At 49.7% G+C, this 27458-nt stretch overlaps 3 protein-coding genes across 6 annotated transcripts in view; 1 reads left to right on the plus strand and 2 right to left on the minus strand.

Annotated features, from left to right (window-relative positions):
* Window positions 1–1067: 1067 nt before the first annotated feature.
* Window positions 1068–4614, plus strand: PRR29 (proline rich 29). Its single transcript, XM_027517672.1, has 6 exons — window positions 1068–1159; window positions 1421–1496; window positions 1669–1775; window positions 3843–4054; window positions 4213–4283; window positions 4453–4614. Exons 1-6 carry the CDS (start codon window positions 1100–1102, stop codon window positions 4476–4478), a joined length of 552 nt encoding a protein of 183 aa, XP_027373473.1. The 5' UTR covers window positions 1068–1099; the 3' UTR covers window positions 4479–4614.
* Window positions 3266–26918, minus strand: LOC113877502 (intercellular adhesion molecule 2-like). Of its 2 annotated transcripts, none has more exons than XM_027517665.1 (5): window positions 16906–17169; window positions 9594–9698; window positions 7859–8116; window positions 6282–6602; window positions 3266–5622 (listed from the first exon to the last, which is right to left on the minus strand). In XM_027517665.1, the coding sequence occupies exons 2-5, from the start codon at window positions 9652–9654 to the stop codon at window positions 5438–5440; spliced, it is 825 nt and encodes a 274-aa protein (XP_027373466.1). In that variant the 5' UTR covers window positions 9655–9698; window positions 16906–17169; the 3' UTR covers window positions 3266–5437. The 2 variants fall into 2 exon arrangements, with proteins under 2 accessions (XP_027373466.1, XP_027373467.1); XM_027517666.1 differs by lacking the exon at window positions 16906–17169 and adding an exon at window positions 26655–26918 and having other exon boundaries at window positions 4882–5622.
* The window catches only part of LOC113877503 (intercellular adhesion molecule 2-like), a 29718-nt gene continuing 21146 nt past the window's right edge, over window positions 18887–27458 (minus strand). For 2 of the 3 annotated variants that reach the window (XM_027517667.1, XM_027517670.1), the window contains 2 exons: window positions 21495–21815; window positions 18887–20834 (listed from right to left, as the gene is read on the minus strand). In XM_027517667.1, coding sequence (XP_027373468.1) covers window positions 20719–20834; window positions 21495–21815 — 437 coding nt within the window. In that variant the 3' untranslated portion in view covers window positions 18887–20718. The remainder of the gene's footprint in view (window positions 20835–21494; window positions 21816–27458) is intronic. The other variant, XM_027517669.1, reaches the window with a different exon arrangement.

The raw sequence follows: 27458 nt of genomic DNA on the forward strand, positions 1-27458 counted from the left end.
TCCGCGAACTTGGTCGGTGTTTCCTTCCATGGTCTGCTCCAGAAGCCTCTCTTAGCCTGTAGGCCGGCCCTCTTATTCAGAGTGTGTGTCTCTGCTCAGTCATGTCTGACTCTTTGCAACCCCCATGGACGGCAGCCCGCCAGGCTCCTCTGTCCATGGGATTGTCCAGGCAAGAGTACTGGAGTGGGTTGCCATGCCCTTCTCCAGGGCATCTTCCCAACCCAGGGATCAAACCCTTGTCTCCTCCGTCTCCTGCACTGCAGGAGGATTCTCTACCGCTGAGCCTCAGAGCAAGAGATGTGGAGCAAACCCCCTGCCTTCCTTACTCACCTGCCCCTCGCCCCCAAGCCTGCTGCTGTATAATTCTCTACTCCTAACTCATTATCCTCGGAGAAGGCAATGGCACCCTACTCCAGTACTCTTGCCTGGAAAATCCCATGGATGGAGGAGCCTGGCAGGCTACAGTCCACGGGGTCACTAAGAGTTGGACACGACTGAGCGACTTCACTTTCACTTTTCACTCTCATGTATTGGAGAAGGAAATGGCAACCCACTCCAGTGTTCTTGCCTTGAGAATCCCAGGGACAGGGGAGCCTGGTGGGCTGCCATCTATGGGGTCGCACAGAGTCGGACACGACTGAAGCGACTTAGCAGCAGCAGCAGCAGCAGCAACTCATCATCCTAGTCAATTGGGCTCCGGCCCCGAAAACCAAGTGTCCGAGGTGGGGTGGGCCTCCCCAGTCACTCATTTATTCATTCAACACACACCACCCCCCAACCCTGCCCCGGCTCCCCAGGCCTGGTGCTGGGGATGCCCAAGGGTGTGAGATACAGCGTAGGATGAGACGCGATGTCCAGAGAGCCCCAGCGCAGGGGTTTGGATATGGACATCTGGGAAAGAGTCCGGCCTCCGGAGCTGTGGGGTGAGAATCCCTGGGAACTTCTCCTCCGTAAAGTTGGAGACAGCCGAGCAGGAGGCGGGGACTTAGGGCGAAAGCCCGGGGCACCAGAGTAGCGCAGGCAGGACCTGCGCATGCGTGGGAGGAGACTTTGGCGTCCTCCAGTGTCGTCAAGGTAACCGTGATCGCCGCAGCTGGCCATGGCCTCAGGAATTGGAGGGAGCTGGAGTCAACCCCCAGCACAGACTGCAGCCCCGATGGTGAGGGCTGAGTCAGGGAGCGGAGCCTGCCTTTATCTGGACGGCCTTGTGGGCAGGCGAGGGTCAGGGGCTGAGTTGGGGAAATATTCCTGGAGGTTTGAAACCCTGGAGGGGTGGTGAGGAGAGAGGCCCCGGCCAGAGAGGAAGAGACTTGACAGAGAACTGGGAGGCCGTGGGGGCGCAGAAGAGGAGAAGCTCCTGCAGGTTTAGGGGCTCCCCATCCCTTCCCCGCCTGCCTGACTGGGCCCCCTTCCCCCCCAGCCCTGGGTGACCATTCTGCAGCCCCTCCCGTGGACCATCCCACCTACATCCCCGCAGCCAGGCCTCGTGAAGGAAGGTGAGACTCCGGGAGTTCTCCATTTTGTACCCTGCTCTGCCCGCCACATTCTCTGGGCGCCCGCCACCCGACCCATCCACTCCCGGGGCAGGACGCTGGGGAAATGACCCTGGCGTCGCCAGCAAGGGCAGGGGAAGGGCTGGCGGGGGCCTGCTGAACTCCCGTCCCCTAGACCTGCTGGAGCTGATGATGCTACAGAACGTTCAGATGAACCAGCTCTTTCTGAGTGGCCAGGTGGCAGCGGTGCTCAACCAGGGGCTTTCCTGGACTAACCCACAGGTGCGTTGCCTGGGAGTGGGGGTAGACTGCCAGAGCTGCCCACCTGCAGGGACAGAGGCGGGCAAACATTTGGGGTTCCCTCTATCTTGAGAGAAAAAAAGAAAATCAGGCAACAGAGGAGCCAAAGTCAGCCCACATCTATGTGGCTTCTCTGTTTGGCATCTATTATGTGCCAGATAGCCGTGACATCCTCCATGGAGTCGAGGTAGGGGGTCCCAAAATCCAGACCACTCAGGTCTTGTGTTCAAAGATCCCCTGCCAGTGCATCACCCTTTGGACTCCCAAGGACAGAGAGGCTCCACTGTACCCTGGGACTATAGGGTACCTGATATATTACTAGGGGCTCAATTGCTTTTGTTGAACAAGTGACTGAAGAAATGAATGACTATGAATACAAAGCAACTTTGGCTGTGACTGGTACAAATTGTGAGGGCCACCTGGTTGGGGTTCCTCAGAAGAGCACGTGGCCTTAGAACCAGTCCTTAAGAGCCAGGTAGAGGACCTGGAGAATCCCAGGGATGGGGGAGCCTGGTGGGCTGCTGTCTACTGGGTCGTACAGAGTCAGACACTACTGAAGCGACTTAGCAGCAGCAGCAGCAGCAGCAGAGGAATTCCTTGGTGGTCCAGTGTTAGGACTACGAGCTTCCACTGCTGGAGAACCCGGAGTTCAATCCCTGGTCAGGGAACTAAGATCCCAGAAGCTTCTTGTGGGGCCAAAAAGAAAAAAAAAAAGCCAGGTAGGATTCTGATGCTTGAAGGAGGTGAGGGGTGTACAGTCCACCATCTAGGTGAACAGTGACAAAGGCAGAGACAGAATGGAGGAAACCTTGTGTACTTCTGTGTGTATGTGTGTCGGGGGGTACATGGGAGGAGCTCTAAGGAGGAGCCTTATTTAGCAGACGATAGGCACCCTGAGAGGTCTGCAGGAGTGACAGCTGGGTGGAGAGAGGATGCCAGTCAGCTTGGAGGGAGCAGAGACGAGGTTCAAGAAGGGGCTGGTCAGAGGCAGAGGGAGACCCTGAGGAGCTGCTGCCATCCCATCCCTTCACCCCTCCCCTGTCAGCCCTGAAGGTGGGGATGGCCCTGGGATGAGCACGCCACCTCAACAGGGGCATAAGTGGATCAGGGACTGGGGCTTGAGATGGGCTGGGACCTGGAAGTCTTTACAGAAGTGCTTGCACCTGGACTAACCATCAATGGGAAACAAAGAAACTAAAAATAACTGCACGCATGCCGCAGCTGGGGCACTTATGAACAATAAGCTACAAAAAGGTCACAAATCAACTGCCGTTTCTGAGCTTCAGGGAGCAAAACAAGGGGACTGCGCATGATCCCTGCACACGGCACCACCCAGAGAGTGGGCGGACCACCTAAGCCACTCCTCCAGCCCAACCCACCCATCAGCCTGGAGCTTGGGCACCCGACGACTCTCATTCTCACTCTCTGGTGCGGCTTGAGGCCCAGTGAATCATCAGCCTGAATTCCTTGGCTGGCTTATTAAAATCTATTGATTAAAGAGTTGTATCCGACTCTTTGTGACCCCATGGACTATATGGTCCATGGAATTCTCCAGGCCAGAATACTGGAGTGGGTAGCCGTTCCCTTCTCCAGGGGATCTTCCCAACCCAGGGATCGAATCCAACTCTCCCACATTGCAGGCAGATTCTTTACCAGCTGAGCCACTAGGGAAGCCCAAGAATACTGGAGTGGGTAGCCTATCCCTTGTCTATTAAAGAGTCCAGTGACCCTGGATCGGTAAGAGGGTGAGGCCAGGGGGACTCCTGAGCCCAGCTCTGGAGCCATATTTGGGTCCCTCCAGTCCCTGCTTGGCTACTTAGGAGCTGGGTAACCTTAGAAAAGCTGCTTAACCTGTGAGCCTCAGTTTTCCCACCTGCAGAATAAGGAATAAATGTCTCCAAAGTGCTTTGCTTGCTTGTCTTAAATGCTCAAAAAACAGGAGCCGTTTTGAGCTGTGTATCTGAAGAAATAATTCAGAGGAATGGAGGACCAGGGGCAGGGAGAATCTGACGCTATATTGTCTCCCCTCCCATCTTGCACAATCCCCAGGTCTCCCTGGAGGTTCAACACCAGGAGGAGACGGAACCCCAGGAGGAGGGGCCTCTGGTTTTCCACCACCACTACCTGCCCTGCACCATGTCTGCCCTGGGGCCCCTGCTCCCCTGGCCAGGCCCTCTCCTTTCCCCTCCCCTACACCAGCCCCGCGTGCAGGATTCAGCTGAGATTCAGCATCACCCTCCTGCGCCTGGAAAAAGGGGGGTGTAAGTGAGGCTGGGGGTCTGGGTGCTGCCAAGGCTTTGGTCCGGGGGTGGAAGAACTGGCCAGGATCTGTGGGTGGGGTGGGGAGACCTGTGGGTCAAATTGCAGAGGCAACTCTGAGAACTCTGATGGGGGGTTTCTTTTCCCTTCCCCATCTAAGGAGAGCGGTGCCCCCACCTCCACCGCCCAGTGCCACGGGAACTGTGGGTGCAGATGTACCTCCAGCTTCAGGTAGGGACCAGGTGGGTGGTCAGCAGGGCCCAGGCCAAGGGGTGGATCTGAAGGCTGGGAGGGCCATGTGCCCTGAGGTGGGGGGCATGTCGTATTGTCATCATTACAGACAGCGGGTCTGTCCCCTTAACTCGCCCTTGGGGACGACTGAGGATGCTTCTCCCCCCAGACTACTACGATGCTGAGAGCTCATGATGAGGACAGATAGCAGCCCTGGGGCCAGGCCAGCTTCATTGAAGAGTTGGAAACAGCCGCCCTGGAGTCCCCATGTCCATCTCATGCCTAACAACCCCTTTCTACACCTGCCAACCCTTCTTACCCCCCTATCCCCAACCAGGCCATCTCCCCAGGGTGGATGAGTCCCATCTCCACCACACGGAGACCTTGAACCAACCTGATATCTGATCCATGGTGAGAGCCCCTTAGAGCCCCGTCCAGGCCCCAGAAGCCACGTGAAAGGCCAACCCTGTCCCATTGGTCGCTGCCCCGGCTGGCAGAGGCCTGGGAGACGGAGCCCTCCGTCGACCTCCTCCCTTCCCCTCTCTCTGGATGACCAGGGCTGCGGGGTCTCCATTTGGCCCAATAACAGAACTGGAGGTAAGAGGCGAGGACAGCTTTCGTTTCCATGGCTCTCAGAAGGCCCAGAGTGGCGGGGGAGGCCTGGCGGGAGGATCCCGGAGCCAAGCCACTGGGGCGCCCACACGCACCCCTGGATGCTGGCTCTGTTGGCAGAAGAGAGAAGTCAGAGCTGTGTCCTGGAGGGCCACGTGGGAACGGAGTGTCTCTCTGCCCTCCTGGGCCAGGGCGGGTCTCCCCACCCTCCCTCAGGAGGAGTCACTCAGGGTCCCATAAGATGGGTGCCTGGTGCCCGGGCAGGTCGGCCTGGGGGCACACCAGGGCCTGGGTTTGCTGGGGCTCAGGAAGGCCTCTGAAGGAGAGGGCGGAGGGAGGCTGAGGAGATATTTGGAGACAGAGGTTCAGCCAAGCCTGGTGGCTCCCCTTCCTGGCCAATCCCAGGGGGAGACACGAAGGCACGGGGTTAAGTCCAGGTGTTTGTATTCAGGCTGCTTCACATGGTCCCTCAGCCAGGCCTGGACCGCAGCCTAAGGAGCCACACTTGGTTCCAGTGGCCGCCATGACAGTGGCCACGCAGCTCACAGGGGCTGTGCCCGGTGGCTCCGTCTCAGCCTGTTCCAAGCGGCCTGCACTGGGTAATGACCTGTCCGCCCCCGGCGCCACTTCTCGCTGAAGACAAAGCACAGGAAGACGAATGTCACAAACAAGAGCAGCAGCACTATCACGATCGCCATGATCACCATCTGATAGTTGGGCTCGGGCTCTGGGGAGAGAAGGGGTAGAGGTCACAGAAGTCCTCCGGTCCCAGGTGCCAGGCTCCAGAGGGGCAGCTGTCTACCCGTCACCCACCCACCCACCCCTGGGCAGCCTGCTGTCACTCCGCTTTGCAGGGATGAGTGGCAAATGGTGTTATCACTGGAGGGAAGGAGGACAGGGTCCGGGCCACCAGCCGGGCTCTGTGAGACCATGAGGGCAGATGGACTCAGATGGTCCCCTTGCCATGCGCTGCCAGACCTCATAGTCTGCTATGTGGATTGGTCCAGGGCAGCCCCGCCCTGGGCAGAGATGAGGGAGCTTTGGCCAAACTCTCTGAAGACAAAGAGGATCCTGACATCTAGGGTGACAGAAGCAGAACTCCAGGGGACCTTAGGAGTCAGTCAGGTCAAATTTATCATTGCAGAGAGGGGTCAAGGCCAGAGAGACGAGCTTGACTTGGTTAAGGTCACCCAGCTCACTCATGACCAAGCAACTAGTCAGGGTCCAAGCTAGGAACTCACCAGGAGCTCCGGGTAACCCCAGGGATCAAGTGCCGTTTCCCCGAGTGCCTCCCCTGAGCTGGCAGAGAGTGGGGCGAAGGCATTTTCTTCCCCTGAAGGGCTGAAAGCGAATGTCCCCCCTCCTGATCCGTGGGCTCCCCCTCACCTTTGACTTCAAGCCTCTGGGGATCTGAGACTCTGTGGACAAGGCCACCGCCACGAGAGCGCAGGTCCATCTGGGCCTCGCACGAGAAGTTATGGTGGCCGTCTTCCCTGTGAGCTGTGGTGTTGTGGGTGACCACGGCATCGTGGGGGAAGGGTGCTGTCTCCTCAAAGGTCTGATTGTGCAAGATCTCAGTACCACGGAGCAGGGTGACAGTGAGGCCTTCAAGGGGTGCCACGGCGGGGACCATGCACTCGATGGTGAACAGTGTCCCTACGGCCACTGAGGTGTGGGACAGCGTCAGCAGCACTTGCTTTGGAGGGTCTGCAGGAAGGCGGAAGGGAGGTCTGCTCAGGATGGGGGTGCAGCTCGGGCAGGCCCCACCCAGCCCAGACCATCCCCTGTGACCACGGTGTTCTCAGGAAGTGGGCTGGGGCTGGACGGAGGAAGCAGTTCAGGGTGAACGATGTCCTGGGTGGTAGTTTCAGGGACCTGAAGACTTCTGAAATGGACAAGAAAGGAGGTGCCCTGGTGTCTCCAAAGAAAAGGTTCAGAATCAGTTCAGTCAACTAGAGAGATAAAAGTTTTGGCTGTGTCTCTTTTCTCTCCATAAATTCAATAGAAATTTCAAAAATGAAACAGTTGGATGGTTTTGTTGAGAGAGACTTAGAAGGGAGTGCTCACTGGAATGGGGCCATGAATTGTGAGGGTGTTCAGGGGCGGAGGCAAGAGTCAGAGCTGCCTTGGTTTTCAGGATCAGGTTTAAAACTATTGCTATCCCTTAGATATTAAACTCCAGGGTTCCCTGAGTTTCCTTTTTTTTTTTTTAAATCCAAGAGTTATTTCTTTGGTTGTGCCAGGTCTTAACTGTGGTATGTGGGATCTAGTTCCCTGACCAGGGACCAAACCCAGGTCCTCTGCATTGGGAGTGCATAGTCTTAGCCAGTGGACAACCAAGACATCTCCCTGGGTTCTTTTTGAACTGGAATACCTAGCCCCCATTGCCCCAGGATAATGTGGTAGATTTAGGACATCTTTCTCCTCATTTGTCCACTGATGACAGTCCTGAGCGATACCCTGGGTCCGAGCTTCCGGGAAAACCCTGGTCTCTCCATGGTCTCTGTGGCCCATGGACAGGTGTGTGTGTGTGATGGTCACACATTTGGAAAGGGCCCTCAGGGGAAGATAAGACCACGACCTTCTCTCCAGGAGGTGAATGGGTTACTGGAGAGTGTGCCAGCCCTCCTGATGCGGTCCCTGTTGCTTCTCAGGGCATGTGGGGTGTTCTGGTGATGGGGGTGCTCCCCAGCTGGGAGGAGACAGAGGGAAACGACTTTTAGGTTTGTCTAAACCTGCTTGGATTGTCTGCTTCTGAGCAAATCTCAAAATCCCAGTTGCTGGCAGGGTTCGAGGAGGCCAGGGGAGGGTGTGAGCAGATTCTGAGCCTGTGCCTGGATCCAGAAGCCCAGGGAGGTGCGGGCCATAGGAGAGTGCCCAGGAGCAGTGACAGAGCAGCTCGTTGTGGGTTTGCAGACACAGGCTCCGGCCTCGGGGAGCAGGGCTCCGTGGGCGACACTCACAGAACACGGTGATGTTGAAAACTTTCATCTCCTGCTTTCCGGCGCAGGTGAAACTGCACAGGAGCTCCTCATCCTTGGAGATGTTGTAGACCTGGAACAGCTTCCACTGAGCCTGGCTCTCCAGGAGAGTCTTGTTTAGGGCTGTCTCTAGAATAAGGTTCGTGGGGTCCGTACAACTGGCAGTGCAATTAATCATTTGAAACTCTCCAGACCCCACCATCAGGTGCTCTGGGCCCTCGAACGCCTTCTCACCAGACCCTGGAAGGACACAAAACACTGCTCAGCAGACACCCCTGCTGCCCTGCCTGGCGGGGCTGCCCACAATGCACAGTCTCATCAATGGGTCCCTTCTGCTCCTCCCTCTGTTCAGACATTACTGCCTCTGGTCTAGACCAAGGGGGATGCTCCCTAGCTGTCTCCCTGCCCCTGACTGCTCTTCCAGCTTGTCCCCTCCAGGTGAGTCTTCCTCATGCACATCTTCTATCCCCATTGAGATTATATTCGAACTCGCCCCCCAGCCGAAATGATCCCTCCTCTGAAGGCCTTCCTGACCTGGAGTGGATCGTGTCCCCTCAGGCCCCATGTCCATGAGTTCAGCTCCTCCCTCACTCCTTCCCTCTCTTCTGCAAATCCTTGTGGAATACTAGCTGTGTAGCAGGCACTGTTCTAGGCTCTGGGGAGCCATCAGAGACCGAAGAAATTCAAAGGTTGCCCTTGTGGAGCTCCTGCTGCTGGGAAGGACACAGAGTAACCAACAAGCGAACTAGCCAGCCTGTCAATTGGTGGGTAGTGCCCCAGACAGGAAATAGGGAGTGGGGTGGGGCTGCTGCGTTAAATACTGTGCTCAGGACAGGTTTCATGGAAACAGTGACATTTGAGGAAAGGAGGAAGGAAATGGGGGGAGCTTGGCTTCCAGTGTCTGCAGAGGGCAGAAAACCAGCAGCGCCAAGACCCTGGTGGAGAAGACAACAGGATGGCTGGAGCCCAGTGAGGAAGAAGGCCAAGAATCGGAACTGATCTTGGCCAGCTGGGCCTGTGCTCTGTCCTGTGTTCCCACCACACCCACATGTCCACATCTAGCCCTCAGCTGGGGAAAGAGAAAGGTTCTCTAGGGAGAGAGAGAGAGCTGCCTTTGAATCCCGAGTTTGCCAGCTCTGTGGCCTTGGGCAAAGTGCTTTCCTTTTCTGAGCCTCAGTTTCTCCATCTGTCAAATGGGCTAGTAATCCCTTTCCTGCATGGTCTTCATGAAGGCACCTGACAGGTTTTCCAAAACAGAGTGCTCACACCTGGAGGCATTCTCCTTCCCTGTCCCCTGGGCCACCCAGAAGGGGCTTTGTTTGCACGTTGATGGTCAGCAGAAGACGATGCCCTCCACTGACCTCTGCTGTCCACTGGGCCGCCCCTGAAGACCCGCTGGGTCGTTCCCTTACTTTCCCTTGAGCCCCAGCCTCCTTGGTCTCCCATCAGTCTCCACGACCTGCCACATCCACACACCCTGAAGTTATGGGGTCTGTTCAACCAAAAGTGTGAAGGCCAGGTCCCCCATCTGCTACCCTGGGTCATGGAGTCATGGGGAAACCAGGCTTGCATAGCATCCCGCACCCGTGGTGGGCAGCCGCTGTGCTCAAAGCTTCAGCGACTTCTGGACCAGGACCCCCTTCTCCACACAGCACCAGGGGAACAGGTGCCCTAACCTCTGGCGGGAACACACCCAGTCTGGACCCCCCAGGCTCACCTTGGCAGCAGAGCATAGCGAGAAAGGCTGCGAGCATTCCCCAGCCACCAAAAGGGGACATCTTGGGTGGCGTCCGCAGGCTCACAGGGAACAGCTGAGGACTGCCTGCAGAGAGGTGAAGGGCTCCGGTCAGGCAGGCAGCGGGGAGGACTTGCAGTTGCAGTCCTGAACCCCCAGCCTTCTGGAAGCTGATGACTGTATTTCCTCTCATTATCTGAGTGATCTTGGGGAGGCCATATGGAAGGCCAGTTCCCAGGGCCACAGGTCTGCAAGAAGCTGGGCAGAGGAAGCCAGGAGTCAGCTGATAAGTGGGACATACCTAGTGCTCCTGGCACGCTGCCATCAGGGGTGAGGCAGGCACACGGGGCTCATGTGTGTGTGATGCATGTGCACACGGGGCATTTACCGCTACAAGCCCCAAATCTGGAGAGCCCTGAATCCCACAGGACACTTTTTTGGTGTCAACAAGGGAGGGACTTTCCAAGTTGGAAAGAAGGTTTGGGAGGCAATAGCTGGACATTCTCCCCTGTCCTCTGCCCCTCCCCTTTTAGATTTCTGGTGATGCACATGGTCCCCAGGCACTTTCTTGTCTCTTTTCTTAGCTAAATGTGATTTCACGTTACTAATTCAAGGAGGAAGGAAAAGGAAACCAACATTTCACTGATGCCAATTCTCTGTTAGGGACTAATTTAAGGTTTTAATATATCGTCTCATTATCACACCAAATCTAGCAATGTTGATTGTGCATCTGAGGAAGTTCAGGGCTCAGGTGAATTAATAACTTGCCTAAATCACAACGATATTAGGTGATGGAACGGCGGTGAGAATTTAGGAATGAGGAGTGTTTGGTTGGAGAATTGGTGGTTGCCAAGATTAAAGGGAGTGAGACATGGACTGAAAGAGCAGAGAGGACTTTAGGACAGAGAAGCTGCTCTGTTTGCTACTACAATGGTGCATATGTGTCAGCACACACTTGCCCAAACCCACAGAATGTACACACCAAGACTGAACCGTAATGTCAAGTATGATCTTTGGGTGATAATGACGTGTCAATGCAGGCTCATCAGTCATGAGAAATGGACCACTCTGGTGGGGGATGTTGGTAACAGGAGAGGCTGTGCATGTGTGGGGACAGGAGGTATATGGCAAGTCTCTACTTCCCCTAAGTTTTGCTCTAAGCCTTAAACTGCTCTTCTAAAAAGAAGTCTACTAAAAAAATGGGGGTAGTAGAGGACAGAGGAGCTGGTGTGTTACAGTCCATGGGGGTGAAAGAGTCGACACGACTTAGAGACGGAACAACGACAGAAAAATAGTTCAAACACACCACCCTGGAGGGCAGCCTTCTGGGTCAGGATGCTTGTCAGCCATGGATGGTTGTTGCAAATGCAGGCTTTTATGACTTCCCTGGCGGTCCAGTTGTTAAGACTCTGCTTCCAAGTGTTTGATCCCTGGTCTGGGGAACTAACATTCCATATGGGCGTTCCATATGTGCCTGGCATAGCCAAAAATAAACTGCAGGTTTTTAAACTCAATTTTTAGCAGGTTTAGAGGAAGACGTTTACTGAGTCATTTCTAAATGTTTATCTCGAATTACATTTGTAAAATATGTATTTACTTGGCCGCACCAAGTCTTAGTTCTGGCATGCGGGATCCAGTTCCCTGACCAGCGATGGAACCCAGGCCCCATGCGTTGGAGCTGGAAGTCTTAGCCACTGGACCACCAGGGACGTTCCTCGGATTACACTTTAAAAGATATTTAAACACAAAACCCAGTTCTACATTGTTTATGAGACACATCTAATGAGTAAGAGTGTGGAATGGTGGAATGAAAAAAGATACACCAGGCAAAAGCTAACCAAAAGAAAAGCTGGGAAAGGTTTATTCATATCAAAGAAGAAGGAATTTTAAAACAAAAAATATTTATTAGGGATACAATGAGTACCTAGATTAAATGGTCAATTCATACAGAAATTATAATTGTTGTAAACTTGTAAACACTTAGCTTGAAGGAACAACAAAGAGATAAAACCATCATCATAGCAAGAAATTTTAATACAACATATCTCTATTATGAATACTGAAGCAAACATGAAAAGATGCTCAGCATCATTCATCAGGAGGGAAAGGCACATCAAAGCCACAATGAGACATCACCCACCACTGTCAGAATGGTTATCATCAAAGACAACAAATAAAAACATTGGCAAGGGTGTGGAGAAAGGGAGCCCTCGTGTCCTCCTGGTGGGATTGTAAATTGGTGCGAATGCTGTGGAGAAACGTGTAGGGGTGCCTCAAAATTTAGAAATAGAACTGCCGTATGATCCAGCAATTTCACTTCTGGCTATCCTCCTGAAAAAAACAAAAGCACTAATTCGAGGACATACATGTGCATCACTGTCCACTGTGGCATCATTTCCAGTAGCCAACGTGTGAAAGCCTCCTGAATGTTCATCCATAGATGCATGAATAAAGATGGGTTTGGTATAATACACAATGGAATATTATTCAGCCATAAAGAATGAAATCTTGCAATTTTCGACAACACGGACAGACGTAGAGGGTGTTATGCCAAGTGCAACGACTCAGACAGAGAAAGACAAACACCATGTGATCTCACACATATGCAGAATCTGAAAAACAAAACAGACAAAACCAGAACCAGGCTCCTACATGTAGAGAACAAATGGGTGGTTGCTGGAGGCGAAGGGGCCGAGCAGGGTCCAAAAGAGATGAATGGGATTAAGAGGAGCAAAGCACCAATTACAGAGGAAGCCACAGGGATGTAACACAGCATGAGGAATATGGTCAGTAACACCGGAATAACTTTGTATGGAAGCAGGTGGACACTAGACTTACTGTGGTGATAACTGCATAATGTAGGCAAATACCAAAGCCCTGTGTAGAACACCTGAAGGTTACATAATACTGTATATTATAAGCCACTCTAAAAATATGAAGTAATGTATCTTGCAATTCGCAAAAGAAGAAGACTATAGATTCATAGAAACAGAAAGCAGAACAGTGGTTGCCAGGGCCTGGGGGCAGGGGGAAATGGTGAGTTGTTTGTTTAATGGGTATAGACTTTCAGTTTTGTGAGATAAAAAAGTTTTGAGATCCATCGTGAAACAATGTGAATGTAACCCAACCAAATGTACATTGAAAAAGAGTTATGTGGTATATTTTGTGTTAGGTGTATTTTACCATAAATGAAAATTTAATTTACACAACATTGCAAATCTTCAGTAAGCTTAAAAATTCAAAACTTATAAAAATTAAAAACTTATAAATCATTTATGCCAAGAAATATGAAACCAAGTAGAATAAGTCTTAGAAAAAGTCACTTCAGTTCAGTCGCTCAGTCGTGTCCGACTCTTTGCGGACACGCAAAAAGTACCTAACTTGATTGAAGAAGAAATAAAAAGCCTGAACAGTTGTCCAACTATTATAGAAATTACATCCATAATTTGAAATCTCCCCACAAAGGAAATATCAAGTCTAGATAGCATTACAGAAGTTTAAGTAGGGATAATTTTAATCTTACAAAAACTCTCTCTGAGAATGAAAATAGCAGGAACACGCTGTCTAAGAGGCCAGTGGAACCTTAATGCCAAAATGAGACAAGAATAGGATGAAATAGAAAAATTAGAAGCCAGTGTCACTCGTGAATACAAATGCAAAATAAAAACACAAACAGACCAAATCTAGCCATGTGTTAAAAATATTAGACATCATATCCAAGTTAGGCTTAGCTATGAAAAGCTGGTCGCACGATAGAAGAGAAAGCTGCAAATGTCATTTATTATTGTCGGGAATAGTAAACTTTTGTGCTTTATGTCACGATACTTGTGCCCTGCTCTGAAATCCTCTGTATTTACAGCAGAAAATTTCCTGCAACCTGAGACTCACCTTTTGTTCCATGACCTCACCTCAAGTTTATACCATGTTTCCTTTTTGCTTTTTTGCCTCAGGGTCTTCTTCAATGCTTTAGGAGTCACTTAGATACCTGTTAGCGTTTCTTAGAAGCCTAGGAGTGTCAGGTTCCCTAACATGAAACCCTCAACCAAGGAGAGGCCAAGAGCTAGGAGAAACATGGTCCAGCCTCTTTCTTTTGGGGAGGCAGTTCTAGCCAGCATCCTGTAGACCTATCAGAGATTCTGAAAGGCTTGAACTCCCTTTGCTTACACCTGCAACATCAGTTATGCATCTTCTATTGGCTTTCTCTCCCCTGGTTCAGTCTTACTCCTTCACTCCCTACTTCCTGGCCTCAATAATTCAGTAATCTACCTGAACTGAAGTCCTTGTTGCAGGCTCTACTCTGAAGGAGTCCAAACTAAAATCTTATGTTACAGATTTAAGAAGAAAAAACGTATGATCATCTTAACAGATCTAGAAAAAAAAATGATGACATTCAATATTCTTTCATGATAAAACCTCTTAGCAGACTAGAAGGAAATATCCTTAACATGATAAAGGAAACTTAGGAAAAGTTTGCATGTGTACTATTATTTTTTTAACATCTGTATTATCTTTTTAATGAGTACATCTTCAGAGTAATTCGTTTAAAATCTGGACCCAAACAAGGATGCCCACTATCTTTGCTTCTATGTTGACATTTTTACCAGATGTCCTAGAGAATATAGTAAGACAAGAAAAAGAAATTAAAGGACTAGGGATGAGAAAAGAGCAAAATCATCAGTTTTTTCATATAATGTGGTTTCCTAGATAGAACATTCAAATGAATGATTCAAAATAATCAGAGATTCTAGCAAGACAGCTAGCTGTAAGATCAATATCCAAAAAGAAATTGCTTTTGTATAGAACAGGAACATACAAAAATGTAATTTAGGACTTCCCTGGTGGTCCAGTGGTTAAGACTCTGCACTTACACTCCAGGGGCCACAGGTTTGATCCCTGGTCAGGGAAGTTCTGCATGTTGCACAGAGCATCCAGGAAAGAAAAGTAATCTTAAAAGCACACTATATTATAGCAGCAAAAAGATAGAAGTGATACATATACAGAAACAAAAAGATAGCAGAATATAAGACTTAAAGTCAGAAAGTTCTAAAACACAATTGAAAGACATTGAACACAATTTAAATAAATGTAGAACCCGCCCATGTTCGTGACTAAGGGATTCAATATTATAATGAGGACAATTTTCTTCCTACAGATTTAATGCAATTCTAATAGATCCCAATAAGGGATTTCATGGAAAACAAAAGATGATTCTAAACCTTATAATGGAAAGAACAAAAGGACCAAGACACCCCTAAAGAAGAATAAAATGAGGGGATTTGCCTTACTAGATATGAAGACTTACTATAAAATATAATTTTAGTGTAGATGTAGGCAAATTAACCAGTGGAACGGTAAAGTCCCAGAAATAGTCTTGTGTGAAACTCACACCTGACAAACGTGGCCCTGGACATCACTGGGTGGAGAAGGAGATAAAAATGAATGATGCTTGATCAACTGGTCAACTATGTGGAGAAAAAAGATGGGAAACTTATCCCTACATTGCTCCCTTCATTGGGAGGGATGTATCCCTTCATTCCTCGCCTGGAATGAAGAAATCAATTCTATCTAATTTAAAGATTTACATGTAAAAGAACACTTTAAAAACTTTTATAAGAAAATATATACTTAGTCACTCAGTCGTGTCCAACTCTGTGACCCAGTGGACTGCAGACTGCCAGGCTCCACTGTCCATGGGATTTCCCAGGCGAGAATACTGGAGTGGGTTGCCATTTCCTACTTCAGGAGATCTTCCTGACCCAGGGGTCAAGCCCTTGGCTCCTGCAGTGGCTCCTGTGTTGCAGGCAAATTCTTAACTGCTGAGCCACCAGGGAAATCTATAAAAACTATAGGAGAGTATGTTTATATCCTTGGGGCAAGGGAGGATTTCCTAAGCGAGACCTCAACATCACCACTGCTAGAAAAAACAACTGAGAATTTTGAGTATATTAAAGACATGACGAACATTTCAAAGAAAACACAATGTCTCAACTAATGATGCTTTTACTCAGTAAGAGCAAGGGAAATTAAAACCACAATGAGGAACCACTTTATATCTACTAGATTGGCAGAAGTTAAGAAAGTCGACCACACACACACACACACAAAAAGAAAGTCGACCACACCAATTGTTGGAGAGGCTGTGGGTCTATAGGAACTCGTATATTGCTGGTGAGAGTCTATTTTGGTTCTCTGAGAAATAATCAGGCATTATCTTCTAATGCTGAATAGTATAACCCACAATTCCACCCTTAGATATATGCCCTAGAGAAACTCTTGCACTAAGACCCAGAAGACCTGTCCCCTGCTTACTATCTGTATGACCCCGAACATGTCGCTTTAATCTCTGTGTGCCTCAGTTTTCTCTTCTGTAAAATGGGATTAACCATAGCACATTCCTTATGGGCACAGTGTGTGGATTAAACTAATTAAATGACAATATTAACAAGTATTCAAAACAGTAGCTGGCACACAGTTTATGTTATAGAACTATTACATCAAATGAAAATAAATGCATATGTGATAAAGCACTAAACTGCATATGTGATAAAGTACTAAATTAAAGAAAGAATCAAGAGAACAATAAAAAGGGACTTTGGGAGGGTGGTTATTTATGTCTGGGTGGGAGGTGAGTAGCACAGTAGGTAGATGGAAAGTTTAGTGGTAGTTCGTCCTTGGGTTGAGTGTTGGGTTCAGGGCTGATTGTTACATTATCTTACTGTGCAATACACATGCATGTTACATAGATGTGTTCATTATGTGTCACATAGTAAATTTTACAAAAAGAATACAAAGGGAAAAGAGAAATTCCCACATATCTAGAAAGAAGAGGCTCCTTGAGACTATGAGCCACAGGGTAGGAAAGTCCCTTCTAACCAGGTAGGACTTCATTGAATGGGATTCATCAGGAACCTTGGGTGTGACCCCAAGAGGCTGGGGACTGTACTTGTCCCCTAAACATCAGCTGTGACCTCAGTCCAGATGACCTGGACCCACGTGGGCCATGGCGGGAAGGCAGCCCCAGGCTTCTAAGTCAGTTGTGTGCTTGACAGAGCAGTGGAGGAAGAGAAGGGACAAAAAGAGAAAATAACCACAAAGCAATAGGCTGTTGGACTCGAGAGATGTCTGGCTGAGCTCCTCATGCAACGACCAAGGAGCCGGAGGAAATTTTGTAGCAACTGCAGCCCCTGGGCTTATGGGAGACAGGGAGAGAAAGCACAAGAACTCAAGTGTTGATTGACAGTCTATCCCAAGCCCTTTCCACTCTGCCAAGAGGGAAGCAGGGAGCAACACCTACCTGTATCAGCAAACGGGTGATGCCCTGATGGGTAAACAGGGTGGCTGAGGTCCAGCTTCCAGCAGCTGTTGTTCCCTGGGCTGCTGCTGGTTCAACAAGTGTTGCCTGGTTTTGGACTGATTTCCCTTCTCAGAAGTCACGTGCTTCCTGTCTCAGCTCTGACCTCACACTAACATCACTTTCTGTTTATTACCTCTTGTTTTAAATCCCGGTAAATATATACCGGGGCTTCCCAGGTGGCTCATTGTTTAAGGATCCGCCTGCCAATGTCGGGGCCGATTCCTGAGTCGGGAAGATCCCCTGGAGAATGAAAAGACACCCCACTCCAGTGTTCTTGCCTGGGAAATCCCAAGGACAGAGGAGTCTGGCGGGGTATAGTGCATGGGGTCCCAAATAGTCAGACGTGACTGAGCATGCACGCATGCATTCAAGGGACCAAGACAGTGGAGGCCACACAAGCTGAAGCCTCCCTGGTGGGGATCTTAGTTCCTCAACCAGGAAGTGAGCTCGGGTCACAGCAGCGAAACTGCTACTCATCACTGGACCAGCAGGAAATTCCCTCTGCACTCTTTTCTTTTCTTTTTTTTTTTTTTGATGTGTGGTTTCTGTGCTCCTGGGAGCCTTGGATGAATGAGACAGATCCGGGATGAATCACCCTCTGAACCCCTGCAGGAGGCTTGTCAGCATCAGGGAGCAGGGTCTTCCCTGTATACGAATCCCCAACCACCAAACTCTTCTACTTACAACTAAGAAGATTGTGTTCTGAGATCTTTTCACATCTGCCACTTCACCTAACAATTAAAAAAACCCTCCCCTGGCAGAGTAGCTTTGTACCAAGAGGCAGAGTTTCAGAGCTGGTGCTAGGCAGCCAGCTGGGCTCACCCACAAGCAGAGGTTTTGCTCTCACAGGCTTGCCCCTCAGCGCCTGCCACTGAAAGTCCTGGCTTAGGAAAGACACAAATGAGTATGTGTCTGAGACCAAGACAGGGCTTTCCCGGTGGCCGAGTGGTAAAGGGTCCACCTGCCGATGCAGGAGATGCAGGAGGCTGGGGTTCGATCACTGGGTAGGAAGATCCCCCAGAAGAGCGAATGGCAACCCTTCCATATTCTTGCCTGGGGAATCCCTGGACAGATAACCCTGGCGGACGACAGTCCACGGGGTTGCAAGGAGTCGGACACGACTGAAGAGACTGAGCACAGCGCAGACAGGAGCAGGGGCAGGGAGTCTGACACTGTGTCCCCTTCCATTTGCACAACCCCCAGCTCTCCTTGGAGGGTCAACAGGAGGAGGAGACGGAACCGCAGGAGGAGGGCCCTCTGGGTTTCCACCACACTACCTCCCCTGCCCGCTGCCTGCCCTGGGCCCCCTGCTCCCCTGGCCAGGCCCTCTCCTTCCCCCTCACCTACACCAGCCCTGCTTGCAGGACTCGACTGAGGTTCAGCACCACCATCCAGCATCTGAGAAAAGGGGAGCTCAGTGAGGCTGGGGGTCTGGGTGCTGTCAGGGCCTTGCCCTGGGGTTGGAAGAGGGAGCCAGGGGCCAGGGGTGGTGTGGGAGACCTGTGGGTGAAATTGCTGAGGCCACCCCAGGAACTCTGATGGGGGGTCTCTTTTCTCTTCTCCATCCCAGCAGAGCCGTGCCCGACCCCCACCCACCAGTGCCATGGGAACTGTGGGTGCAGATGTATCCCCGGCTTCAGGGAGGGACCGGGTGGGTGGTCAGCAGGGCCTAGGCCAAGGGAGAGATCGGAGTGCTGGAAGGGCCATGTGCCCTGGGGCGGTGGGGGGTGGTCTTATTATTACCACAGACAAGGGTTCTGTCCCCTTAACTTTTCTTCCTTGGGGTCCACTGAGGCAGGGGGTAGTCACGGTGAGGGTGCTTCTCCCCCCAGACTACTGATAGCTTCCAGTGAAGGGTCTCAGACTCGTGATCTCCAAAGAAGAAGATTTAGCTTAGGCACCAGAGACCAGGCGTGATCTCTCAAGCGCTTTGTGGAGCAGAGTTTTATTAAAGTATGAAAAGCACAGACAAAGTTCTGAGGTAGACATGAGAAGGGAATGGGGAGTGCCCCCCTCCCTAGTGTTAGCAAGGGAGTTAGATACTTTTTAAATTAGTAATTACAATAAATCAAAAGATTGTGTTTAGGTTGTAAAGATCTTGCTAGACCCACTGAGTTATATACTTTTTAAATTAGTAATTACAATAAATCAAAAGACTGTTTAGGTTGTAAAGTTCTTGCTAGACCCCCTCACATAATTTACATTTTAAGATAACAGGATTGCCCCAAGGTTTTCAGGAAGGGAAAACTGCCCTCAAGCAGGATACATTGTTGTTATATAACCCTCAGTACAGAGTTTAAACAGAGTTGTTAGTTGTAATTATCAATTCCTGGGCTTAAAGAAAAAAGCCTTTTATGTGACTAAGGACTTCCCTTATAGCTCAGTTGTGAGACAATCTGCCTGCAATGCAGGAGACCTGGGTTCAATTCCTGGGTCAGGAAGATCCCCAGGAGAAGGAAATGGCAACCCATTCCAGTATTCTTGCTCCTTGCCTGGAGACTGTCAGGGACAGAGGAGCCTGGCGGGCTACAGTCCCTGGGGTCGCAAGAGTCAGACACGACTTAGCGACTAAACCACCCATAGCATGTGACTAAGGCTAAGGAATGGAGAGAAAAAGAGATGTTTGTTCTTTCCTCCTCCTTGAGAATTCCAGACCCCTATCACCTCCTCCTTGGGGACCCCAGACTTCTTATCGACCTGCCTAGGAATTGACTCACTACTATGATGCTGAGAGCCTCATGATATGAGAACAGACATCAACCCTGGAGCCCACACCAGCTTCATCATGGAGCTGCAAACAGCCCTGGAGCCCCCGTGTCCCTCTCGTGCCTAACAACCCCTTTCTACACCTGCCAACCCTTCTTACCCCCCTATCCACCAACCAGGCCATCTCCCCAGAGTGGATGAGTCCCGTCTCCACCACACGGAGACCTTGAACCAACCTGATCTCTGATCCAGGTGAGAACCCCTTAGAGCCCCGTCCAGGCCCCAGAAGCCACGTGAAAGGCCAACCCTGTCCCATTGATTGCTGCCCCGGCTGGCAGAGGCCTGGGAGACGGAGCCCTCCCTCGACCTCCTCCCCTTCCCCTGTCTCTGGATGACCAGGGCTGCGGGTTCTCCATTTGGCCCAATAACAGAACTGGAGGTAAGAGGCGAGGACAGCTTTCGTTTCCATGGCTCTCAGAAGGCCCAGAGTGGCGGCGGAGGCCTGGCGGGAGGATCCCGGAGCCAAGCCACTGGGGCCCCCACACTCACCCCTGGATGCAGGCTCTGTTGGCAGAAGAGAGAAGTCAGAGCCGTGTCCTGGAGGGCCACGTGGGAACGGAGTATCTCTCTGCCCCCTGGGCCAGGGCGGGTCTCCCCACCCTCCCTCAGGGAGTCACTCAGGGTCCCATAAGATGGGTGCCTGGTGCCCGGGCAGGTCGGCCTGGGGGCACACCAGGGCCTGGGTTTGCTGGGGCTCAGGAAGGCCTCTGAAAGAGAGGGTGGAGGGAGGCTGAGGAGACATTTGGAGACAGAAGTTCAGCCAGGCCTGGTGGCTCCCCCTCCTGGCCATTCCCAGGAGGCGACATGAAGGCACGGGGCTAAGTCCAGGTGTTTGTATTCAGGCTGCTTCACATGGTCCCTCAGCCAGGCCTGGACCGCACCCTAAGGAGCCACACTGAGTTCCAGCGGCCGCCATGACAGTGGCCACGCTGCTCATAGGGGCTGTGCCTGGTGGCTCCGTCTCAGCCTCTTCTAAGCGGCTTGCACTCAGGTGTTACTCGTGCGCAGTCGGTGCCTGCACAGGAGGACGAATGTCACAAACAAGATCAGCAGCATTATCACAATGGTGATGATGGTCACCATCTGGTTGTTGGGCACGGGCTCTGGGGAAAGAAGGGGTAGAGGTCACAGAAGTCCTCCGGTCCCAGGTGCCAGGCTCCAGAGGGGTAGCTGTCTACCCGTCACCCACCCACCCAATCCTGGGCAGCCTGCTGTCACTCTGCATTGCAGGGATGAGTGGCAAATGGTGTTATCACTGGACGGAAAGAGGACGGGGTCCGGGCCACCAGCCGGCCTCTGTGAGACCGTGAGGGCAGATGGACTCACATGGTCCCCTTGCCCTGCGCTGCCAGACCTCATGGTCTGCACTGCGGCGTGGTCCAGGCCAAGCCCCTCCCTGAGCAGAAATGAGGGAGCTTTGGCCAAACTCTCTGAAGACACAGAGGATCTTGACATCTAGGGTCACAGAAGCAGAACTCCAGGGGACCTTAGGGGTCAGTCAGGTCAAATTAATCATTGCAGAGAGGGGTCAAGGCCAGAGAGACGAGCTTGACTTGGTTAAGGTCACCCAGCTCACTCATGACCAAGGAACTAGTCAGGGTCCAAGCTACGAACTCGTCAGGAGCTCCGGGTAACCCCAGGGATCAAGTGCCGTTTCCCCGAGTGCTTCCCCTGAGCTGGCAGAGAGTGGGGCGAAGGCGTTTTCTTCCCCTGAAGGGCTGAAACTGAATGTCCCCCCTCCTGATCCGTGGGCTCCCCCTCACCTTTGACTTCAAGCCTCTGGGGATCTGAGACTCTGTGGACAAGGCCACCGCCACGAGAGCGCAGGTCCATCTGGGCCTCGCACGAGAAGTTATGGTGGCCGTCTTCCCTGTGAGCTGTGGTGTGGTGGGTGACCACGGCATCTTGGGGGAAACGTGCAGTCCCCACAAAGGTCTGATTGTACAAGATCTCAGTACCACGGAGCAGGGTGACACTGAGGCCTTCGAGGGGTGCCACGGCGGGGACCATGCACTCGATGGTGAACAGTGTCCCTACGGCCACTGAGGTGTGCGACAGCGTCAGCAGCACTTGCTTTGGAGGGTCTGCAGGAAAGTGGAAGGGAGGTCTGCTCAGGATGGGGGTGCAGCTCGGGCAGGCCCCACCCAGCCCAGACCATCCCCTGTGACCACGGTGTTCTCAGGAAGTGGGCTGGGGCTGGACGGAGGAAGCAGTTCAGGGTGAACGATGTCCTGGGTGGTAGTTTCAGGGACCTGATGGACAAGAATGGAGGTGTCCTGGTGTCTCCAGAGAAAAGGTTCAGAATCAGTTCAGTCAACTAGAAAGATAAAAGTTTTGGCTGTGTCTCTTTCCTCTCCATAAACTCAATAGAAATTTCAAAAATGAAACAGCTGGATTGTTTTGTTGAGAGAGACTTAGAAGGGAGTACTCACTGGAATTGGGCCATGAATTGTGAGGGTGTTCAGGGGCAGAGGCAAGAGTCAGAGCTGCCTTGGTTTTCAGGATCAGGTTTAAAAACTATTGCTATCCCTTAGATATTAAACTCCATGGTTCCCTGGGTTTCCTTTTTTTTTTTTTTTAAATCCAAGAGTTATTTCTTTGGTTGTGCCAGGTCTTAACTGTGGTATGTGGGATCTAGTTCCCTGACCAGGACCAAACCTGGGTCCCCTGCATTGGGAGTGCACAGTCTTAGCCAGTGGACAACCAAGACATCTCCCTGGGTTCATTTTGAACTAGAATACCTAGCCCCATTACCCAGGATAATGTGGTAGATTTAGGACATCTTTCTCCTCATTTGTCCACTGATGACAGTCCTGAGCGATACCCTGGGTGCCGAGCTTCCAGGAGAACCTTGGTCTCTCCATGGTCTCTGTGACCCATGGACAGGTGTGTGTGTGTGATGGTCACACATTTGGAAAGGGCCCTCAGGGAAGATAAGACCACGACCTTCTCTCCAGGAGGTGAATGGGTTACTGGAGAGTGTGCCAGCCCTCCTGATGCAGTCCCTGTTGCTTGTCAGGGCATGTGGGGTGTTCTGGTGATGGGGGTGCTCCCCAGCTGGGAGGAGACAGAGGGAAACACTTTTAGGTTTGTCTAAACCTGCTTGGATTGTCTGCTTCTGAGCAAATCTCAAAATCCCAGTTGCTGGCAGGGTTCGAGGAGGCCAGGGGAGGTGTGTGGAACACGCTGTCTAAGAGGCCAGTGGAACCTTAATGCCAAAATGAGACAAGAATAGGATGAAATAGAAAAATTAGAAGCCAGTGTCACTCGTGAATACAAATGCAAAATAAAAACACAAACAGACCAAATCTAGCCATGTGTTAAAAATATTAGACATCATATCCAAGTTAGGCTTAGCTATGAAAAGCTGGTCGCACGATAGAAGAGAAAGCTGCAAATGTCATTTATTATTGTCGGGAATAGTAAACTTTTGTGCTTTATGTCACGATACTTGTGCCCTGCTCTGAAATCCTCTGTATTTACAGCAGAAAATTTCCTGCAACCTGAGACTCACCTTTTGTTCCATGACCTCACCTCAAGTTTATACCATGTTTCCTTTTTGCTTTTTTGCCTCAGGGTCTTCTTCAATGCTTTAGGAGTCACTTAGATACCTGTTAGCGTTTCTTAGAAGCCTAGGAGTGTCAGGTTCCCTAACATGAAACCCTCAACCAAGGAGAGGCCAAGAGCTAGGAGAAACATGGTCCAGCCTCTTTCTTTTGGGGAGGCAGTTCTAGCCAGCATCCTGTAGACATATCAGAGATTCTGAAAGGCTTGAACTCCCTTTGCTTACACCTGCAACATCAGTTATGCATCTTCTATTGGCTTTCTCTCCCCTGGTTCAGTCTTACTCCTTCACTCCCTACTTCCTGGCCTCAATAATTCAGTAATCTACCTGAACTGAAGTCCTTGTTGCAGGCTCTACTCTGAAGGAGTCCAAACTAAAATCTTATGTTACAGATTTAAGAAGAAAAAACGTATGATCATCTTAACAGATCTAGAAAAAAAAATGATGACATTCAATATTCTTTCATGATAAAACCTCTTAGCAGACTAGAAGGAAATATCCTTAACATGATAAAGGAAACTTAGGAAAAGTTTGCATGTGTACTATTATTTTTTTAACATCTGTATTATCTTTTTAATGAGTACATCTTCAGAGTAATTCGTTTAAAATCTGGACCCAAACAAGGATGCCCACTATCTTTGCTTCTATGTTGACATTTTTACCAGATGTCCTAGAGAATATAGTAAGACAAGAAAAAGAAATTAAAGGACTAGGGATGAGAAAAGAGCAAAATCATCAGTTTTTTCATATAATGTGGTTTCCTAGATAGAACATTCAAATGAATGATTCAAAATAATCAGAGATTCTAGCAAGACAGCTAGCTGTAAGATCAATATCCAAAAAGAAATTGCTTTTGTATAGAACAGGAACATACAAAAATGTAATTTAGGACTTCCCTGGTGGTCCAGTGGTTAAGACTCTGCACTTACACTCCAGGGGCCACAGGTTTGATCCCTGGTCAGGGAAGTTCTGCATGTTGCACAGAGCATCCAGGAAAGAAAAGTAATCTTAAAAGCACACTATATTATAGCAGCAAAAAGATAGAAGTGATACATATACAGAAACAAAAAGATAGCAGAATATAAGACTTAAAGTCAGAAAGTTCTAAAACACAATTGAAAGACATTGAACACAATTTAAATAAATGTAGAACCCGCCCATGTTCGTGACTAAGGGATTCAATATTATAATGAGGACAATTTTCTTCCTACTAGATTTAATGCAATTCTAATAGATCCCAATAAGGGATTTCATGGAAAACAAAAGATGATTCTAAACCTTATAATGGAAAGAACAAAAGGACCAAGACACCCCTAAAGAAGAATAAAATGAGGGGATTTGCCTTACTAGATATGAAGACTTACTATAAAATATAATTTTAGTGTAGATGTAGGCAAATTAACCAGTGGAACGGTAAAGTGCCCAGAAATAGTCTTGTGTGAAACTCACACCTGACAAACGTGGCCCTGGACATCACTGGGTGGAGAAGGAGATAAAAATGAATGATGCTTGATCAACTGGTCAACTATGTGGAGAAAAAAGATGGGAAACTTATCCCTACATTGCTCCCTTCATTGGGAGGGATGTATCCCTTCATTCCTCGCCTGGAATGAAGAAATCAATTCTATCTAATTTAAAGATTTACATGTAAAAGAACACTTTAAAAACTTTTATAAGAAAATATATACTTAGTCACTCAGTCGTGTCCAACTCTGTGACCCAGTGGACTGCAGACTGCCAGGCTCCACTGTCCATGGGATTTCCCAGGCGAGAATACTGGAGTGGGTTGCCATTTCCTACTTCAGGAGATCTTCCTGACCCAGGGGTCAAGCCCTTGGCTCCTGCAGTGGCTCCTGTGTTGCAGGCAAATTCTTAACTGCTGAGCCACCAGGGAAATCTATAAAAACTATAGGAGAGTATGTTTATATCCTTGGGGAAAGGGAGGATTTCCTAAGCGAGACCTCAAGATCACCACTGCTAGAAAAAACAACTGAGAATTTTGAGTATATTAAAGACATGACGAACATTTCAAAGAAAACACAATGTCTCAACTAATGATGCTTTTACTCAGTAAGAGCAAGGGAAATTAAAACCACAATGAGGAACCACTTTATATCTACTAGATTGGCAGAAGTTAAGAAAGTCGACCACACACACACACACACAAAAAGAAAGTCGACCACACCAATTGTTGGAGAGGCTGTGGGTCTATAGGAACTCGTATATTGCTGGTGAGAGTCTATTTTGGTTCTCTGAGAAATAATCAGGCATTATCTTCTAATGCTGAATAGTATAACCCACAATTCCACCCTTAGATATATGCCCTAGAGAAACTCTTGCACTAAGACCCAGAAGACCTGTCCCCTGCTTACTATCTGTATGACCCCGAACATGTCGCTTTAATCTCTGTGTGCCTCAGTTTTCTCTTCTGTAAAATGGGATTAACCATAGCACATTCCTTATGGGCACAGTGTGTGGATTAAACTAATTAAATGACAATATTAACAAGTATTCAAAACAGTAGCTGGCACACAGTTTATGTTATAGAACTATTACATCAAATGAAAATAAATGCATATGTGATAAAGCACTAAACTGCATATGTGATAAAGTACTAAATTAAAGAAAGAATCAAGAGAACAATAAAAAGGGACTTTGGGAGGGTGGTTATTTATGTCTGGGTGGGAGGTGAGTAGCACAGTAGGTAGATGGAAAGTTTAGTGGTAGTTCGTCCTTGGGTTGAGTGTTGGGTTCAGGGCTGATTGTTACATTATCTTACTGTGCAATACACATGCATGTTACATAGATGTGTTCATTATGTGTCACATAGTAAATTTTACAAAAAGAATACAAAGGGAAAAGAGAAATTCCCACATATCTAGAAAGAAGAGGCTCCTTGAGACTATGAGCCACAGGGTAGGAAAGTCCCTTCTAACCAGGTAGGACTTCATTGAATGGGATTCATCAGGAACCTTGGGTGTGACCCCAAGAGGCTGGGGACTGTACTTGTCCCCTAAACATCAGCTGTGACCTCAGTCCAGATGACCTGGACCCACGTGGGCCATGGCGGGAAGGCAGCCCCAGGCTTCTAAGTCAGTTGTGTGCTTGACAGAGCAGTGGAGGAAGAGAAGGGACAAAAAGAGAAAATAACCACAAAGCAATAGGCTGTTGGACTCGAGAGATGTCTGGCTGAGCTCCTCATGCAACGACCAAGGAGCCGGAGGAAATTTTGTAGCAACTGCAGCCCCTGGGCTTATGGGAGACAGGGAGAGAAAGCACAAGAACTCAAGTGTTGATTGACAGTCTATCCCAAGCCCTTTCCACTCTGCCAAGAGGGAAGCAGGGAGCATCACCTTACCTGTATCAGCAAACAGGTGATACCGTTGGGGATAAACAGGGTGGCTGAGGTCCAGCTTCCAGCAGCTGTTGTTCCCTGGGCTGCTGCTGGTTCAACAAGTGTTGCCTGGTTTTGGACTGATTTCCCTTCTCAGAAGTCACGTGCTTCCTGTCTCAGCTCTGACCTCACACTAACATCACTTTCTGTTTATTACCTCTTGTTTTAAATCCCGGTAAATATATACCGGGGCTTCCCAGGTGGCTCATTGTTTAAGGATCCGCCTGCCAATGTCGGGGCCGATTCCTGAGTCGGGAAGATCCCCTGGAGAATGAAAAGACACCCCACTCCAGTGTTCTTGCCTGGGAAATCCCAAGGACAGAGGAGTCTGGCGGGGTATAGTGCATGGGGTCCCAAATAGTCAGACGTGACTGAGCATGCACGCATGCATTCAAGGGACCAAGACAGTGGAGGCCACACAAGCTGAAGCCTCCCTGGTGGGGATCTTAGTTCCTCAACCAGGAAGTGAGCTCGGGTCACAGCAGCGAAACTGCTACTCATCACTGGACCAGCAGGAAATTCCCTCTGCACTCTTTTTTTTCTTTTTTTTTTTTTGATGTGTGGTTTCTGTGCTCCTGGGAGCCTTGGATGAATGAGACAGATCCGGGATGAATCACCCTCTGAACCCCTGCAGGAGGCTTGTCAGCATCAGGGAGCAGGGTCTTCCCTGTATACGAATCCCCAACCACCAAACTCTTCTACTTACAACTAAGAAGATTGTGTTCTGAGATCTTTTCACATCTGCCACTTCACCTAACAATTAAAAAA

This window comes from Bos indicus x Bos taurus, chromosome 19 (genome assembly GCF_003369695.1).
Source record: "Bos indicus x Bos taurus breed Angus x Brahman F1 hybrid chromosome 19, Bos_hybrid_MaternalHap_v2.0, whole genome shotgun sequence".
Classification (NCBI taxonomy): Eukaryota; Metazoa; Chordata; class Mammalia; order Artiodactyla; family Bovidae; genus Bos; species Bos indicus x Bos taurus.

Excerpts from the sequence above, each read along its gene's own strand:
- LOC113877502 (XM_027517665.1), bottom strand. The coding sequence starts at position 9,654 with ATGTCCCCTTTTGGTGGCTGGGGAATGCTCGCAGCCTTTCTCGCTATG. Across the intron at positions 6,603-7,858 it reads TTTCAACATCACCGTGTTCT|ACCCTCCAAAGCAAGTGCTG; the intron begins GTGAGTGTCGCC and ends GCCTTCCTGCAG. Across the intron at positions 5,623-6,281 it reads CCAGAGGCTTGAAGTCAAAG|AGCCCGAGCCCAACTATCAG; the intron begins GTGAGGGGGAGC and ends TTCTCTCCCCAG.
- PRR29 (XM_027517672.1), top strand. The coding sequence starts at position 1,100 with ATGGCCTCAGGAATTGGAGGGAGCTGGAGTCAACCCCCAGCACAGACT. Across the intron at positions 1,160-1,420 it reads CACAGACTGCAGCCCCGATG|CCCTGGGTGACCATTCTGCA; the intron begins GTGAGGGCTGAG and ends CTTCCCCCCCAG. Across the intron at positions 1,776-3,842 it reads TTTCCTGGACTAACCCACAG|GTCTCCCTGGAGGTTCAACA; the intron begins GTGCGTTGCCTG and ends CACAATCCCCAG.